Raw genomic sequence first — 17046 nt, 5'->3', positions numbered from 1 at the left:
TATCCGTAAACGACGTATACTGAGGTTGCAAAAAATTATGGCAGCAATGCGCATTCGAAATTCGATATTTCATTTTATAATAAGTATTAGAGGACAAAACAGAGGACCTTTATGGGCACACCCCTTTTTCTGTAAAATGAATCCCTAATTAATAATATTTAACAAAAATTTTATTAGAATTATGTTTACAGACCTGTTTTCTTTGCCGGCATCCATTTCATTTAGTTTTTATTTTGAAGTTTCTCCTTACATTCATAATAATAATTATCGATAAAACAGAAAGCATAGGGTTGTATGTCGAAAAGTATCGTTATTATCTAGGATTATTTTATAATCTCAGATTTTGGGAGAGAAATTTTATACGGGAAATCGCGCATTTTAATCACGGATTTTGAGTAAAGCGCGAAAAAGTAGATCATCTACTTATATGTGAACGTATTATTACTAACTGATCTTTTCTTTAATGACATTATCTAATCCAATCTATTTCTTTTTGTTAGATAACAACAACAACAATTTACACTGACTATAAGATTTTATAAGAATTATGTAACCTTGGAATTCATGAATAAAGCTAACTTCGAAAAAAGCGGATTATTATTATATATCGTAAATAAGCAGTCAAAGTAAGCTTTCACTGAAGGTGAATCGCGCATTGATGATTTTTCAGCAATGCCGTAGAGCCTTTGGTAAAACCTGGGGTCGGAAACCTGCTGTGGTCCTATGGATATACACAGCACTCATCAGACCAATCATCACTTACGCTTCTGTGGTATAGTGGCGACGGAGTATGTTTAAGTCCACAATCCGGGAACTATACAGGCTACAAAGAAGTGTATGTTTATGCATCACGGGTGCCATGAGTACAACCTCTGGAGATGCCCTAAATGCTATGCTTGATTTGCTCTTAAGATACAACAGGAAGCAATAAAAGCAATGTGTAGACTCCATAAATATGGTTTCTGGCACGAAGACGCAACTTCGGGACAAAGAGAAATCTTTAGGTTGCTATCTGAGCAGTATCCTCTGTTTTTGACACCTAAAGACGACTCGATACCCACAGTTTCATTTGGAAGGAAATTTGATGTCAGATTTCCATTGCGTGAACAATGGAACGGTCCAGAATGCATGCAGGGAGGTTTAACGGATATTTTCTTCACCGATGGGTCCAAGAATGAAATAGGGTCTGGAGCCGGATGGTACTTAAACGATAGTAATAAGTATCACTATGCTATGGAGGGAATGCCAACTGTTTTCCAAACAGAAGTTTTTGCCATCCTGAAAGTAGCCGAATGGATAATCGAGAGGAGACGGAGTGGGAAACAGAGTTTCCAGTGACAGTCAGGCTGCACTGAAGGCCGTGGAGAACGCGAAGCAAACCTCAAAGATTTTTCAAGAATGTAAGAAGAAGCTCAATTCTGTCGCAAGACGAAACAGGCTTGTACTTATATGGCTTCCGGGACACCCCGGTGTTCAAAGAAACGAAATCGCCGACGAATTGGTCAACCGTGGATCAGCGGTGCCCCCACAGGGGCCAGAGCCAATAATCGGAATCAGTTCCGCGGGAATCCTGAACTGGATCAGCGATTATGTAGGCAATCTGGTCTGGTCTAGAACGCTGCAGAACTGCAAAGTGCTTTGCGACAAATCCGAACAGAAAACTGTTAAACTTTCTACTAAAACTTAGAAGGAAAGACATTCGGCTGATGGTCGGTATCATTACAGGACACAACCCATGGGGTCAGCATATGACCACCATTGGAATCATCGAGGACCCGGTATGCCTTTCATGCTTGGAGGAGGCGGATAGCACTGAGCACTTTCTCTGTGAGTGTTTTGCCTTTGCTAGAGCAAGGCTACGAGTTTTGGTTTCCGATGTCATGAGAATAAGTAATATTCGTTCTCTAAAACTGGAGGATATTTACAGATTTGCCAAAGAATCTTGCAAATTCTGACAGGACTAACTATCTCTATCTCTGTCTCTATTCTTTCCTATCTCTTTCTCTGATACTTTTCTCCTTCCCTCCTTGATTATCTACCCCCTTTCCAGAGCTTTAAATACAATGGGCTCTTTTGCCTGAGTGTTTTAGGAGCCACCAAATCTCCTGGTGCTCCTTAGCTTGACCTTTTCAAATTTCATTTTCAATTTCAAGTTTTCACACTAAGGGGATAATTTCGAATATATTTTCGTGACCCAGTATACTGTACACTTACTTAAACACATACCATACATATTTATACACATAATTATTTATTAAATCGCGTATCTACTAAAGCTTAATGAAATTTTGACTTAGCCTAATTTACTCTAACTCAACATTTGTATTTCTTTCTTTCATTTCATTACAGTGTCCATAAAAGTCCGTCATCGTTTTCTCAGTATCCGACCCACTCACAGCATCCCACTGCACAATGAACGTCACCGCTAGCACCAAACCTCAGCTACTACTTTACGCGCTCCTCACAGTCACCTGTATGTGCGTTGCAGCTCAACTGCCTGTCATTGGTTCGTCGAGTTGTGGTCCCAACTTCCCCAAGGCCTGTCTTTGCGGACGCGAACTCTATGAAGGGAGCATCAGTTATATTGTGAACTGCACAAATACCGGCATCCACAATACCAGTGTGCTGGAGTTCATGCCAGATGAGGTGGAAATTTTAATCTTCACCGGCAACATTGTACCCGAGCTACCTTGGAATGTATTCGGCTCGATTAATGATTATAAGAATCTAAAGATCGTCGATATGAGCAATAATCATATACGCGAAATACGTGGCAAGTCCTATCATCACGTGCAGAATGTGGAGCGTTTGATCTTGAACCATAACAATTTAAGCATTTCACGTGACGATGACGTAATGAATCATCATCATCCGCGTGTATTTTCGAACTTTTTGAATCTGCAAAGTTTGCATCTCACAGATGCATTCGATGATAACAGTTCACCGCAGTTGAGCGAAGACTTGCATGATATTTTCGTTAACAGCCAATTGGTGAATTTGCAAAAATTACATCTGGAACAAAACGAGATTACACACTTTAAAGATCGCAATGTCTTCTGCGATCTACCCAGTCTGCGCGATTTACATTTAGGCGATAATCTACTGAAAGAAATCAATTTTGAGGTGCGCTGCTTGAAGAATCTGCGTTTTCTCGATTTGGAGCGTAATAAGTTCGAATATGTGAAAACGCATGATATGATGCTGCTCAACGAATTGGAGACGCGCTCCGATCGCACCACCAATCTCATAGTCGACTTCAATCTAAATCCGTTCGCTTGTGACTGCAAGATCAGCTCATTTCACACCTGGGTGCTGTCGACGAATGTAACAGTACGGAATAAGAATACGCTAATGTGCTATCGCAACGATGTGGAACCGCTTCCTATAATGGAGCTGAATATGGAAGGGTGTGCGGCGGCAGTGGCGGCTGCAACCATGATGTTCAACACCGCCGCAGATTCGCACTATGGTGGCATCGGCATGGACGAGAGTACAAGTGGTGAGGGTGTTAGCGCGACGGCAGGAAGGCCGCACATGAATCAACACACAGTGACACTCATCTTCCTGCTGATTGTTTTGAGCATGATACTGCTCGGACTAGTGGTGGCGCTCGTGTACGTGAGTCGTGAGCGCATCAAGTATATGATTACGCCAGTTTTCGACAATGTAGCCAAAAAGGTGCAATACACATCGATCAAAGACGAAGACTGTCCGGAAGTGTATGTTTAAGGTGTACGATCACATTAGCCGGACTAACGAACGATAAACGAATGAACGAGTGAACGATGAATCGGGCGGCCATAATTGACATAAGAGTTGCGTGACAGTTTTAAAACTTAGGAGCTAATGTAAAATGTTGTATAACCACCAATTAGTAGCGGCATAGTTTGATAGCCACTGTCAGGCCTGTTTAAGCAAAAGCAATGACGTGGAATTTATTACAAACAGAAAGCTTACTTTGTGCCATTTAAAGACAAAAAATTAAAACAAAAAAGACGAAGGAGTGAAAGCAGGAATTAAAAAGACGACAAAAGTTATATATGTACATATGTACGTATATGTATGTAGATGAAAACTTGAGCTAGCAAAAGAAGAATTTGAAATGTATGCATATGAAGGAGTGTCACAGGAATTGTTGCAAACCATCGTCTAACCATACACACATTCATACATACTTATATACATACAAACATGTACACTCAATCAAACATATGTATGTATATGTACATTAGGATAAACTAAAATTACAAATTTGAAATTATTTTCAAAACCTATTTTTCACAGCAGAACATGAACATATCACAGCAGCATTTGTAAACAATAATATTTCTATTGCGAGATGAAATGAACAAAAAGATTGAGGAGAAAAGAAAACAAAAGAAATAACATGCAAACTTACATATGTAGAATGAAAGACATGCATATTTTCTGTAGTTTTAAGCGAAAAATTGTTGCATTTAAACGAAAAGTAAAATGGCGTGCAAAAGTCTGCGAATTTACAAAATGAGAGCTCAATAAAAATAATAATTTTTTTTTTTTGCATTTGAAAACACTGAAATAGTAGTTAAGAATATTTTAGAAAAACTATAATTTCATATACAAACTGAGCACAATATATCCATATCTATGAATAAAACTTATTATAATTAATTTCAAAATAATGTAGGTTAAAAGCGCTAAATTTTAATTTTATTGTCAGAAGCAATGTTACAGTTAATTATAGTAGCGTTTGGTAAGTTTTGATTAAATTTTAAAGAAAAAGTTGTTGTTGCATTTACAACACAGTTGACAGTGCCAAGAAAGCCTTGAGAAATGTGTAAGAAACACATTTTCAAACTGTTCTATTTTGTGGAAGAAGTCATGGGGAAACACTTTTGATACCTTCGTTTAATAACTTTTCTCTACTAGCGGTGACCCCTCGGCAGGCAATGGCAAAGCTTCGAGAGTATTTCTGTTATAAAAAACCTCCTCCTACCGGCCAAACACCCAACAGCGCTACATTCGCTTCTTTAAAGTAAGTTTTGCTTTTGCAGCAGGATTTTTCTTAGAGTTAACTAACATGGAATTTAAAATAAAAATTAATTTTAACTCTTAAATGTCAAAATTTTCTTTTCCTAACGAAGCAACTGTGTATGTATACTATTTAATGCCTTTTCAATTATAAAGCACATTTATTATTCGATATTTTAGTAATATGAGTTTGAGGCATTTTACACAGTGTGTTGTTGGTTGTTCTCTTACACAGCCGAAAGCATTTAAGCAATTCCGATATGCTTGATATTGAAATATGTCGGCATATGTATATGTATGTACACATCAGAGAACTGCACCGGCTCAGTGTAAAACATTCATACGCTTCAAATGAACAAAAAAACAGGCCTTTGCGTTCAAACGATCGAACTTGTTCAAATAAGTTATTGTCATTGTTTATTTCAGCTCAATCAAATCATGTGCTGCGTTTTAGCTCTCCGATGTTATCACCAATCGTCTTCATAGCAGCCGTTTCGGGTATTTGCTCGTTCGGCTATAAATTCATTTTTTTGAGCAAGAATAAAAGGGCTATAGAGCCAAATGAGCCGGTTTGAACACGTATGATCCCGCATGAGTTTTTGCTTGTAACTAACGATAGCAAAGTAAAAGCAAAATTTTAAAGCAAAATTTTAAAGCAAAAACACTATATTTTCATATTTGCTTTTTTTCTTAAAACTTATAATAAAACACGAAAAAAAATAATGTAAATAAGGAAACATTGCTGAAATCAACTAATCCTTTCAAATACGAAACGCAATTTACAGCGTACATTGTACGCCAACGCTCGTTTGCTCGAACATGTGCTATTTACAATAATGACAATTACTTCTTGGAACAAGTTTGATCGTTTGAACGCAAAGGCCAATGCTAATTTCATTCAATGCTGCTTTTTGTTCAATGATTAGATTTGACCCGAAGACATAAGATCATACGTGTTGACTGAGCTGAACTACGCGTTCGCCTGCATGAGCTGACTGCACTTGACCAAATATTTTGGTTCAATTGACTGAATGTGAGCAAGAAATTTAGCGTATGAACAACTCAAGAAAACAGTGAGCCATGCAGGTCTCTGGTATACATGTTGAACGCAAAAATTACTTTATTTGCTGACATAAAAAAAGTTATAAAAGCTTAAATTGTTTTAATGATTTCTATATTTAAAATAGTAAGCACAAACTACAGCAAAATTGAGAAAAACATGCACATTCATGCATAACAACAAAGCTATCTAAGAACCGTTTAAAACAACATAAACTTCTCTAAGAAGTGGCAGAATTTTAACGCCTCTTTTTTTCTTGGAGTTTTTTGTTTGCATTTGGATCAAATAGTTTTAAGCAATTATTTGCACTTGGTTACAAAATGGAAAAAAATATATACACATGTTTAAGACTAGCGCTTTTAATCAGAATAAAAATAAATAAGAAAAATTTTCATTAAATGGCCAGTAAATTTAACCTCAAGTTATTACAAAAGCAAACGTATACAATTTGAAATCACCACCGATTTCAACAACTAATCAACATTTTTTTTAACAGCACAAAAATTAATATTTTCTACACAAATTATTGTCATTTCGACTTCGAATTAAATCATACATTAGAGATATCTGTGATTTAAGTTACATAGCATTAGTTGGTTAAAAGCACTGCAAATAAAAATTTAATAAATAAATTATGGAAGGCAAAAACACGCAAGATAATAAAGAAAATTATAAATATTATGTGAGAAAAATATTTATAATAAAAAAGAATATATAAAAAAAGGTATAGTGTCCAAAAACGAAGCACAAACAAAATAATGAAACTAACGAAACGAGAGTGTACGAAATATAACACGAATACAAACAAAAATAGAAACAAAAACATATAACTAATGCATAAAGTGTATATGCATGTATTATGTGTACTTACACAAGCGTGCGATATACAGCAGTATGAGTATCTCAAAAATAAATTGAAAGTTAGTGCAGCTATAAAGAGAATTTACATATAACACCGTAACCAGTAATGCAAAACTGCAATATTAAAAGGTCAATTCACATACAAAATTAAAGAGAATTCATATGATGGAGCGTTACAGCAAACAGTTATAAATTGTACTGGTTTTAGTCGATAAAAATATTTTTTACTTAAATTGTTTTTCAACTAACTTTTTTATTGAAAATTTATGAAAAAGCATTACTGACGAATTAATTGCTTAGTACTTACATTTTATAACAATTACCCTTTCAATTATTAAAATTTATTAAAAATTAAATTTATTTAAATTATTTATAATTACCACGAATATAAGGTCATATATACACACAAAATGCAAAATGCATGTGTTCTTGTGTGTATTATTAGATGCGTAAGAAATTGTTAACAATACACGTTCTTTCCTGAAATTAACATACTTTTTTATAAGAATCATAATAAAAAGAAATATGTATAAATAAATGCTGTTTTATTTATATAAACATTTTTTTTACACAAAATTTTTATTAGCCTTTTTCGATATAATTTGCAGATCCTAATAGCTATATTTATTTCCGTGTATACGAAGTAACCAATTTCGTTGTTGACTAACTTTTTTACTAAATGAAAAATTCTTTTGGATGATGCAAATATTTATTTTGACCTCTACGCCCTGTCTCTTTATATTGCAGCTGCCTAGTTAACAAGTGTCAAATATGATTGACATACGCCGCCATTTGCAAAATTTATAAATCTTCTGATAAATATCTTTACGCATATCGTCCCCTTTCTGTGTTAACCTCGTAACTTCGTTTTTTTCGAAATTGAGATTTTTAGTGAAAAACACTCCTTAGCACTCCTGTTACGTAAAATAAAACATACAATGTTCATAAAGATTATAGAATTTTTTTCAGAGCGTTTCAATTTTTCTCGTATCTACATGAATTCAAAAGCCTCGTAACTAACTACTATAAGTATCGCCAAAAACGTCATAAAACTTTTCATAGAAGTTAAGTAACTGTAAACATTTTTTATCGATTTACTGAAAATTATGATTTTGTAGATACTAGGTTAACACAGAAAGGGGACGATATACAATTTGAGAAACTTTCTGAGGCATTACTCAAAAACTATTACCCCGATTTAGGCATGTTTGTACACCTTTTAAACGCCTATGGTTCGCAAGGATGATAGATTTCTTTTCACCATGTATGGGTCGTAGCTGGTTTCTGTGTAAGATTGGTATTAGCTGGGTATAGTCATCTGCTTGTATTACAAAACAGTAACTTGTTAAAAAATCAAAATGCTCCGCACAGTGTTTTTTTTTATTTTTTTTTTTTATTTTTTTATTTTTTTATTTTTTTTTGGTTTTGTTTTCATTCATTACAAATGAGCAGGGATATTGGTAGTTGACTCGTAATATCAAACCCATTATTTATGGAATACGTTTTCATTATTGTGCTTGCTTCGGTTGACTTCAAAGTAACCCAGTTTCCCAATACCTTGGTGACCGTTTCTGGCTCCATCCCACGAATAGCTTGCTCGTTATTCGCATTAAGAGTCTAAAACGTTAATGGACTGTGCGCGTAATATATTTTTAAGTACAAACGTGTGTCCTCTTATTACTTATTATAAAATGAAATATCGAATTTCGAATGCGTATTGCTGCCATAATTATTTAAACCTCAGTAAGCCATTGCCAATTGCGCAATAAAATTAGCTATTCCTTCTCCTTGTATGGAGGTTGAATTAGTTTTAAAGGTTTTTTTCGAAGATTTGGGGCTTTATTGTGAAAAAACGGTACAAAATATTTTATTCGAAGTATTGGCCATCGCTAGCTACAACTTTCGCCCATCTTTTGGGCAATTTCCGGATGCCGTTTCTCCAAAATTCTGGCCGCTGCTTGGCTATCCATGACTCAACCCATATTTTGGTAGCCTCGTACGAGGAGAACCGCTGGTCCGCCAAATCGAGACTCATATGCCGGAACAAATGATAATCGGAGGGAGCTATGTCTGGACTATACGGCGGGTGGGGTAACACTTCCCAGCCAAGCGTTCCAAGGTATTTTTTGACAGGTTGAGCAACATGCGGCCGAGCGTTGTCATGTTGCAAAATAACCTTGTCGTGCCTTTTTACCGTTTCCGGCCGTTTTTCTTTCAATGCCCGGCTTAAACGCATCAATTGCAGTCGGTAACGATCCCCCGAGATTGTTTCGCCCGGTTGGAGCAGCTCAAAATATACGACGCCGACCTGATCCCACCAAATGCAGAGCATGAGTTTCTTGCCATGAATATTCTGCTTAGCCGTCGACATTGATGCGTGGCCGGGCAAACCCCATGATTTTTTGCGTTTTGGGTTATCGTAGTGGATCCATTTTTCGCCGCCAGTCACCACCCGATGCAAAAAACCCTTCCGATTTTGTCGCTCGATCAGCAATTCGCACGTAAAAAATCGCCGTTCGACGTCGCGCAGCTTCAACTCGTACGGGACCCAATGTCGTTGGTTTTGGATCATTCCCATCGCTTTTAGACGCTTGCAAACGGTTGATTTATCAACGCCCAATGATTCAGCAAGCTCTTCTTGGGTTTGGCACGAATCCTCGTTTACCAATTCCCCCAATTCCGCGTCCTCGAACTTTTTGGGCTGGCCAAGACGCTCCTTGTCTTCGGTGTGAAAATCACCAATTTTGAATCGTCGAAACCAGTACTCACACGTTGAAATCGACGGAGTATGGTCTGGGTAGGCCTCCTGCAGCAATTCACGGGCTTGGGCTGTATTTTTTTTCAAATTGAAGCAGAAAAGCAAAGCTTCCCGCAAATTTGATAAACAAAGCCTAGGGATGAGGCTTTGTCATGAATATATATTCAGTATTGCCAACGCGATAAAGTGATAAATAGCGCCATCTGTTTGTCACCTTTAAAACTAATTCAACCTCCATATTTTCTTCAAATGTATTTCTTCTTAGTAATTAAACAAACCAAAAACTCCGAAATATTCCATTTCTATGAAGAAAAACCTTTCACAACAGTATTGACAGCTGATTGTCAATTTTGCAGGTAATCTACCATATCTGAATGGGTAGATGAGTTTCGTGGATTTATTGGTAATTAATGCATATGTGAACGTACTTTAAGTTCATGTCGTCTATAATTTCCGGCTACAACAAATCGTTTATCATGCGTCTGTTATGATCACCGTTAGCGGAAATAGTGTTTCCAACAGCATTTAAAAAATATCATAATTTGCAAAACTAAAAGATTCAGAAAAGAAATTTAAAATGCAACTCTTCAAGTTCTGCCAATGATGTGACGTTTGAGGAAAAAACTGACAACTGTCATTTTCCACCACCACTAAATAATGTTAACTACTACGCATGCGCGATTTTGCCAATTCAATTTTTGCATTGTTTTGTTAATACTTGTAAATATTAATGCATTTAAATGAAGTATTATATTTTCATTCGTGGTTTGGTTCATTTTAATTTCCATAGTTAAATATATGCAACAGGTATTCGCTTTATCAATGTTCACGCGATATTGCAATTGACGAATATAGAAGTGAAAGTGAATTGAATGTGTAATTTTGAAGGGCAGTTGATTAATAAAGTAGTTTTGACTTATAAAATACTGTTATAAGGTATAAAAATAGAGATTTACTGATGCCTATGGATAAAAGGAGAGATCATTAAAATGTTTGGTTTGTGCTTGAAATATCACAGATTGTTCAATATCTTATTGAAATCACAAATCCTGGTTATTTAAATCAATAAAAACGTCCACGTTGCAATGAGTTATTTTTTTTTCTCTAGTTTTTTTTTTTATAAAATAGTGAGTAGGACTGTTGTGACCCCATTTCGTTGAGGGACGCATATTTCTTAGGCAATTTACCACAACATAACTTTTTATGACGTTGTCAGTATTAAAAGAGGTTTCGTTTAACATCAAAAGACATCCCAGTCTTGAGCAACTTTTATGATATCGAAAATATACGTTGCAGAAAGAGGCACCAGGTTTATATGTGTAGGTACATACATATGTGCCTTGGATTTCCCAAATATCGTTGGGCACACTCAAGCATGATAGAGAATTCGCCTTGGGTCTAACTTGTCTATTTTGGAATGCTACCTGAGGAATAAGTGCATGATCGTGCCAAAGCAGAATGATGTTATATATGTATGTACAATTATGTGCAAAACAAAAGCAAGTAATAAAATATTTAGTAAAAAGTGTTTTATATTATATCACATACACTTTTACGTGAGATATTCGAATAACTATATTTTCTACGTTAAAATAAATGAGAAAGCAGTTCATTATGTAGTGTGCGAAGCCAAAGAAACATCAAAAACCCGCGATAGTCGGTTCTAGGTTACCGAAACAACACCGATTTATATCCGTCCAATGACTGGCACTCCACAAACATTTATAGGGAATGCTTATGCTGTTGCAATAGCAACAAAGAGCATTTGTTAGATGAGTCCTTTTCTGTAATTTCTGCACATTTGCATGGCAATTGTCTCATTCTATTTCAGGTTTTTAAAAGTGTGTCATATTCCAAAATCAATATCCGCAGACGCTTCATTTTAGTATTCCAAACAGGTTCTCTTAGTGTTCAAAGATTCACTCGACGTAGTAAAATATGTGATTTTTTTTTATTTTTATTACTATTTTTTATTAAAGAAACTGAGTTACAAGTATACATTAGACAGAAAAACATCTTAAAAATTATAATGAGAACTGATTAATGGTTGTGGGTTTTAAATAAATAAATAAAATTAAAATGTTAATCAAAATGAGCCTTTTTGAAACTCATCAATAGCGGATATTTAGGTATTTACGTTCCCCCGACAGTGATCTCTGTGCTACCCAAAATTGCCCGTATTTACTATATGTCCGGCCAAGAACAGTTACTCCAACAGCACTCCCGTACATGCATGGGGAATATTTATGCAGCTACAATAACAACAACTACATTGGGATGTTTGTTCTTACACCTTCGATTTGTGGGCATGCCAAATTACCTTTCGCCTCGTTACAATAAATATTTTATTTCGTTTATCTACAGAAATCAAAATTTAATAATATATTACCGCAATTGTAATCAAATTAATTTTAGCACCGATTTTTCCGATAGTCTCTAACAACTTAAATTCTTTATAATGCTTCTTCAAATTGCTATCATTCTCATTTAAAACCCAAGTTCTCACAACCTCATCAGAAGTAAGGTACACGGCGAGCCCAAGTCTACAGTCGCATTAGTTGAATTGCATGCTTAATGACTTTTTAGTATCTTTTTGTTTCGGTTTTGCGCACTACTGTATAAAACACTCAATATTCCGCATCGCATTATGTAAAAATAGTTAGTAGTGTTTCGGATTGTCAAGACGCACAACGACGCGCATAGTGCGAAAGCCGGTTGCATTTATTTACTGTGACCTTAGTACAATAAAAATCATAATAATGTAATTAGCCAAAAGTATTGCTTACTTCAATTTTGCATATCATCATCTTAACAATATACATTAAGCCGGTTAACAGCTGATACCTTTCTGTCATTTATGTAATTGTGCAGATAAGAATTTGTACTTGTGAATGTTTGCGACGTAAAGCTTAAATATATGAGATCCATTTTCAGATGCTTAGTCTGCCTTCACGACTTTTGTGTCAACAAGCGCGTCAGTTGCGAGGTAAACAAGCCATTCTAAGCAGTACAATCCAACAACTCCAGCAGGGAGAACAATTTAACACAACAATGGATAAATTTGGATTGCCGAAACGCTTGCAGGGTAGTAAGCCCAGTGTTTGGTGTGTTAAAAAACAAAAAGTATTTACGAAAAATCAAAACTCATAAACATTCTAATTTGCAGGAATGAGTACATTGCATTGGCCATGCAGTACAAGCCCCTAAATTTAGGGCAAGGATTTCCTGACGAGCTGCCACCCTCCTATGTCACAGACGCACTGGCGGATATAGCGAAGAGCGACAATCCCATGCTGCAGCAGTATACACGTGGTTATGTGAGTAGCTGTTTGCGTAAAAACCTTTATTATACTGCAATAATTTTTTCGCTAATTAAGTAAATTTTCTCTTAGGGTCATGTTAGACTCGTTCAAGCTCTAAGCAAGCTTTATTCAAAATTAGTTGCACATGAACTTAATCCACTTAGCGACATTTTAATCACTTCGGGCGCTTACGAAGCACTCTATTCGGCAATAATGGGGCATGTAGATGTTGGCGATGAAGTGATAATCATTGAACCATTCTTTGACTGTTATGAGCCAATGGTAAAAATGGCGGGCGGTGTGCCACGCTTTATAGCCCTAAAACCGGTAAGCAAGTTTACAAATATGGCTCATTAACTCATTTTTAATGCATCATTTATTCCGGACTATGTTACATTATTATTAGAACAAATCGAATGGTACTATGAGCTCAGCTGATTGGGTACTCGACGATGCCGAACTTGAGCAACTATTCAATAATAAGACGAAGATGATTATATTGAACACACCTCACAATCCTATCGGCAAGGTATTCCATAGAGAGGAGTTAGAACGTATTGCTGCGCTGTGCCGCAAGTGGAACGTTTTGTGTCTCTCCGATGAGGTGTACGAATGGATGGTATATGATGATGCGAAACACATTCGCATTTGCACTTTGCCTGGCATGTGGGAACGTACTATTACAATTGGATCGGCCGGCAAGACATTTTCGGTAACTGGCTGGAAAATTGGTTGGGCTTATGGACCAGCCAATCTTATAACCAATTTGCAAATGGTGCATCAAAACTCAGTGTATACATGCCCAACTCCAATACAAGAGGCGGTGGCACGTGCCTTTGAATTGGAACTAGAGCGACTGGACTCTTCAGAATGTTATTTTAATAGTTTGCCGCAGGAATTGAAGGTCAAACGTGATTTTATGGTGAAATTTTTAGAGCATGCGGGCTTGAAACCTACCGTGCCCGAGGGTGGCTATTTCATGTTGGCCGATTGGAGTTCATTGGGTATGTGATAAATTTGAAAATGCAAGGAAGCACCTTAAATTTTATATATAATTCCAGGCAATAAAATCGATTTAACTTCTGAGACCGACCAATATCTTGACTATAAATTCACTAAGTGGATGACGAAAAATATGGGTCTACAAGGCATTCCGCCAAGTGCTTTCTATGGCGATGAACATAAAAAACTTGGTGAAAATTTTGTGCGTTACTGTTTTATCAAAAAGCAGGAAAACTTGGAAAAGGCGGCTGATCTACTTGCGAAATGGAAGTCGTAAATAAGTTGCGCATAAATTTCAAGATGTTAGGTGTTTGGGAAATTAAATTTTACAACCTATTAACAAAGAATTTAGCAAACTATACATTGTGATAGTGATTGTTAGACAAATGTATGTAAATACATATATTAATCAGTTATGAACGCGAAGGCAATAATAACCATGTGGAGTTTTTATATTTTAATATACGCAAATTCGAAATCACGAAGAAGTTTGTAGTTTTACATTTCAAATACAGATTTTAGTGCCAACTCTGGTTTATCGTAATTCAGCTCTTCTGGTGTCGGTATGCCAAGTTCGTTAAGAGTGGGACGTATATTACTTAATAAATACGGATATATCTGGTCTACTTTATCGCCGCATCTATCCTTGCATGCTTCAATCCATCTAATAGCCAAGGCAATATCGTTGAGTCGACGGCATGCACGCAACCCAGCCTCTATAATTTTAGGACCGGGTACCACATCGTATCCTAAAATATCATTCATGCCTTGACGCAAATCCCAACCATCGATTTCGCAACGATTGAAAAAGTCTTCAAAGCGTTTGATAAAAACGTCTTCCGGTTCTTCTTCGTGCATGTGCATGCATTTTCGAGTGGATCCTAAAGAAATTAGACGTCTGGAGTGGCACGCGATTTTAGGAAGTAATGTAGTCACTCTACGCAACATATCGTTTTGGTTATCTGGTAATGGAACTCAAACTTTATTTTAAAATTGAATGAACAGTGCTTTAAATTAATATGTGGCGACAAATTTTTTTCTTTAAACCACTTGGCAGACGTAAAAAACGTTGCAGTAGTGTGAGAAAATTTCTGCATTTAATAGTGAATTATAACTCAAGTTGATTTTTAGTTCTAGAGAGTTTTAGATTTAATTATTTTTATTATCTTTCTCATAAAAACAGTTCTTGGGCCGCCGTGACCGAAAGGTTGTGCAAGAATACCATTCGGTTGACCAGGTTTTGAAGCTCAAAGTTTCCCATAAAAACCATCTGCCTTTCGAAGGCAGCATAAGTGTCCAGTCGTCGTACAGTATTAAAGTGCACAACTCACCCTGTGCCAAACATATAATAAAGACCAATTACAGATTCATATATATATACTTGCTACATACATAGCGAATCATTATTGTGCTAATGAACAGAATATTAAAAGCAACACTAATCACGAAATAAGAAAATCTATTTCTCTATTTACGGCATCTCACAACTGCTTTGGTTCTTACCCCTTAATTATACTAACCTCACAGCTGTGGGCTCTTACGCCCTTATTCTAAATACAATGACTACATTGATTACATAAGCACAAGAAACAAAAAAACACAATTTTTCGTTAATGTTTTTCGCATTGTCGGCAGCTCTTTAATCCAACACATTTATTAAGCGAATGTTCAAAACAAAAATTAAATGAACATTCCTTACAGCACATTTTTTATCTTAATGGAAACAATTCTGTTTAACTCGCATCACTTTAATCTTTTACTAAACTGATAGGGCCCATAATTTACAAGTCGTAGACAGTTTTCAAGGCCAACTCGGGCTTATCATAGTGCAATTCTTCCGGTGTTGGCACGCCTAATTCATCCAATGTGGGACGAATGCTTTGGATGAGGTAGGGATAGATGGTACTCTCTTGGTCACCGCATTTGTCTTTGCAGCCTTCCAACCATCTAATGGCCAAAGCAATGTCGTTCACCTTGCGACAAGCACGAAGACCAGCTTCAATGATCTTGGGTTCAGGCACTAAATCCATGCCTAACAAGTCATTCATTCCTTTGCGAATCTCCCAGCCATCGATATCTTTGCGGTTGAAATAATCTTCGTAGCGCTTGTTGAAAACTTCTTCATTTTCCTCGCCATGTGAAGCACGGACCGAGCCGACGGAGGCAACACGACCAGATAGGCCTATGGCACCACGCAACACGTTAGCAACTTGTCCAGAAGCGACTCGAAGCATTTTCTGAGAAATTTAAAGTTTTTTAATATATAACTAAAAGGATTTTGACTTTATTGGTTAAGTAATAGGTATGTCATGAATTACCTTTTTTTCTAAGCGAAGAAGACAACGAGGAGTAATTCACAAACTGTCGAAAAAGTCATAAAAAGTACCAAATCAAAATGTAAAAAGGTCAATAAAAAAGGCAGGTTGAACGTATTCAGGGAAATTTTTTACACACAAAGAATACACATCTAGATGGCGCTATATTTTCAAAATTTTCAATGTGTTATCGAACTAGATTAATATTTCGAAATTCGTTTTGAATAAACTTTTAAGAAACGCACCGAGATTCCTTTATGGGATTAAGTAAAATTCTGGCGTTTGTATGCGGGAATAAATAAATTCAATAGAAAAATAAGAAACAGAGGGTAGTAAAAAATAGCTTGTAAAGATTTATATTAATGTTTGCTGTCGTTTTATTAAAGTATCGAACACGATTGGGATTATGTCATTTATTTTAGCAATAAAAAACTAAGAGCAAAAACAAGAAGGAGAACTGATAAAGTAAATAACGAATGCGCTGTTTCCACGTGTATAATTCACGAATTGCTTAAAGAGCGAATTACGTGTCGTGGGGATGTAGCAAAAACTTTAGAAATGCTGGGAAACAGTTTCGATAAAGATGCTCTAAAGAAAACAGACATTTACGAGAGGCTGGAACGTTTCAGAAGATATGAAGAGTCGATCGAGGAAGACGAACGTAGTGGCAGGCCGTCGATATCGAAAAATGATGAAAATATGAGTAAAGTTAAATAAAACTTGATCAATAGCCGCATT

The 17046-nt window shown here is 36.2% G+C and overlaps 4 protein-coding genes across 12 annotated transcripts; 2 read left to right on the top strand and 2 right to left on the bottom strand.

Moving 5' to 3' along the window:
* Window positions 1-2353: 2353 nt before the first annotated feature.
* On the top strand, window positions 2354-5311 carry LOC129236118 (leucine-rich repeat-containing protein 15). Its single transcript, XM_054870332.1, has one exon. It carries the CDS (start codon window positions 2413-2415, stop codon window positions 3727-3729), a length of 1317 nt encoding a protein of 438 aa, XP_054726307.1. The 5' UTR covers window positions 2354-2412; the 3' UTR covers window positions 3730-5311.
* Window positions 5312-10333: 5022 nt separating this feature from the next.
* On the top strand, window positions 10334-14481 carry LOC129236116 (kynurenine aminotransferase). Of its 9 annotated transcripts, none has more exons than XM_054870323.1 (6): window positions 10334-10409; window positions 12624-12793; window positions 12856-13006; window positions 13082-13318; window positions 13398-13995; window positions 14053-14481. In XM_054870323.1, the coding sequence occupies exons 1-6, from the start codon at window positions 10347-10349 to the stop codon at window positions 14268-14270; spliced, it is 1437 nt and encodes a 478-aa protein (XP_054726298.1). In that variant the 5' UTR covers window positions 10334-10346; the 3' UTR covers window positions 14271-14481. The 9 variants fall into 9 exon arrangements, with proteins under 9 accessions (XP_054726298.1, XP_054726301.1, XP_054726300.1 ...); XM_054870326.1 differs by having other exon boundaries at window positions 10385-10496; XM_054870325.1 differs by having other exon boundaries at window positions 10405-10434.
* Window positions 14436-15069, bottom strand: LOC129236119 (cytochrome c oxidase subunit 5A, mitochondrial-like). The gene has a single exon (XM_054870333.1). It carries the CDS (start codon window positions 14939-14941, stop codon window positions 14492-14494), a length of 450 nt encoding a protein of 149 aa, XP_054726308.1. The 5' UTR covers window positions 14942-15069; the 3' UTR covers window positions 14436-14491.
* Window positions 15070-15596: 527 nt separating this feature from the next.
* On the bottom strand, window positions 15597-16396 carry LOC129235614 (cytochrome c oxidase subunit 5A, mitochondrial-like). Its single transcript, XM_054869545.1, has 2 exons — window positions 16312-16396; window positions 15597-16230 (listed from the first exon to the last, which is right to left on the bottom strand). Exon 2 carries the CDS (start codon window positions 16225-16227, stop codon window positions 15775-15777), a length of 453 nt encoding a protein of 150 aa, XP_054725520.1. The 5' UTR covers window positions 16228-16230; window positions 16312-16396; the 3' UTR covers window positions 15597-15774.
* Between the last annotated feature and the right edge of the window lie 650 nt (window positions 16397-17046).

The sequence above is a fragment of the Anastrepha obliqua genome, chromosome 1 (assembly GCF_027943255.1).
Source record: "Anastrepha obliqua isolate idAnaObli1 chromosome 1, idAnaObli1_1.0, whole genome shotgun sequence".
NCBI lineage: Eukaryota > Metazoa > Arthropoda > Insecta > Diptera > Tephritidae > Anastrepha > Anastrepha obliqua.
The sequence above is the reverse complement of the archived record's forward strand: the minus strand, read 5'-3'. Positions and strand labels throughout refer to the sequence as shown.

Excerpts from the sequence above, each read along its gene's own strand:
- LOC129235614 (XM_054869545.1), bottom strand. The coding sequence starts at position 16,227 with ATGCTTCGAGTCGCTTCTGGACAAGTTGCTAACGTGTTGCGTGGTGCC.
- LOC129236116 (XM_054870323.1), top strand. The coding sequence starts at position 10,347 with ATGTTAACTACTACGCATGCGCGATTTTGCCAATTCAATTTTTGCATT. Across the intron at positions 13,007-13,081 it reads AGCAGTATACACGTGGTTAT|GGTCATGTTAGACTCGTTCA; the intron begins GTGAGTAGCTGT and ends ATTTTCTCTTAG. Across the intron at positions 13,996-14,052 it reads GGCCGATTGGAGTTCATTGG|GCAATAAAATCGATTTAACT; the intron begins GTATGTGATAAA and ends ATATAATTCCAG.
- LOC129236119 (XM_054870333.1), bottom strand. The coding sequence starts at position 14,941 with ATGTTGCGTAGAGTGACTACATTACTTCCTAAAATCGCGTGCCACTCC.
- LOC129236118 (XM_054870332.1), top strand. The coding sequence starts at position 2,413 with ATGAACGTCACCGCTAGCACCAAACCTCAGCTACTACTTTACGCGCTC.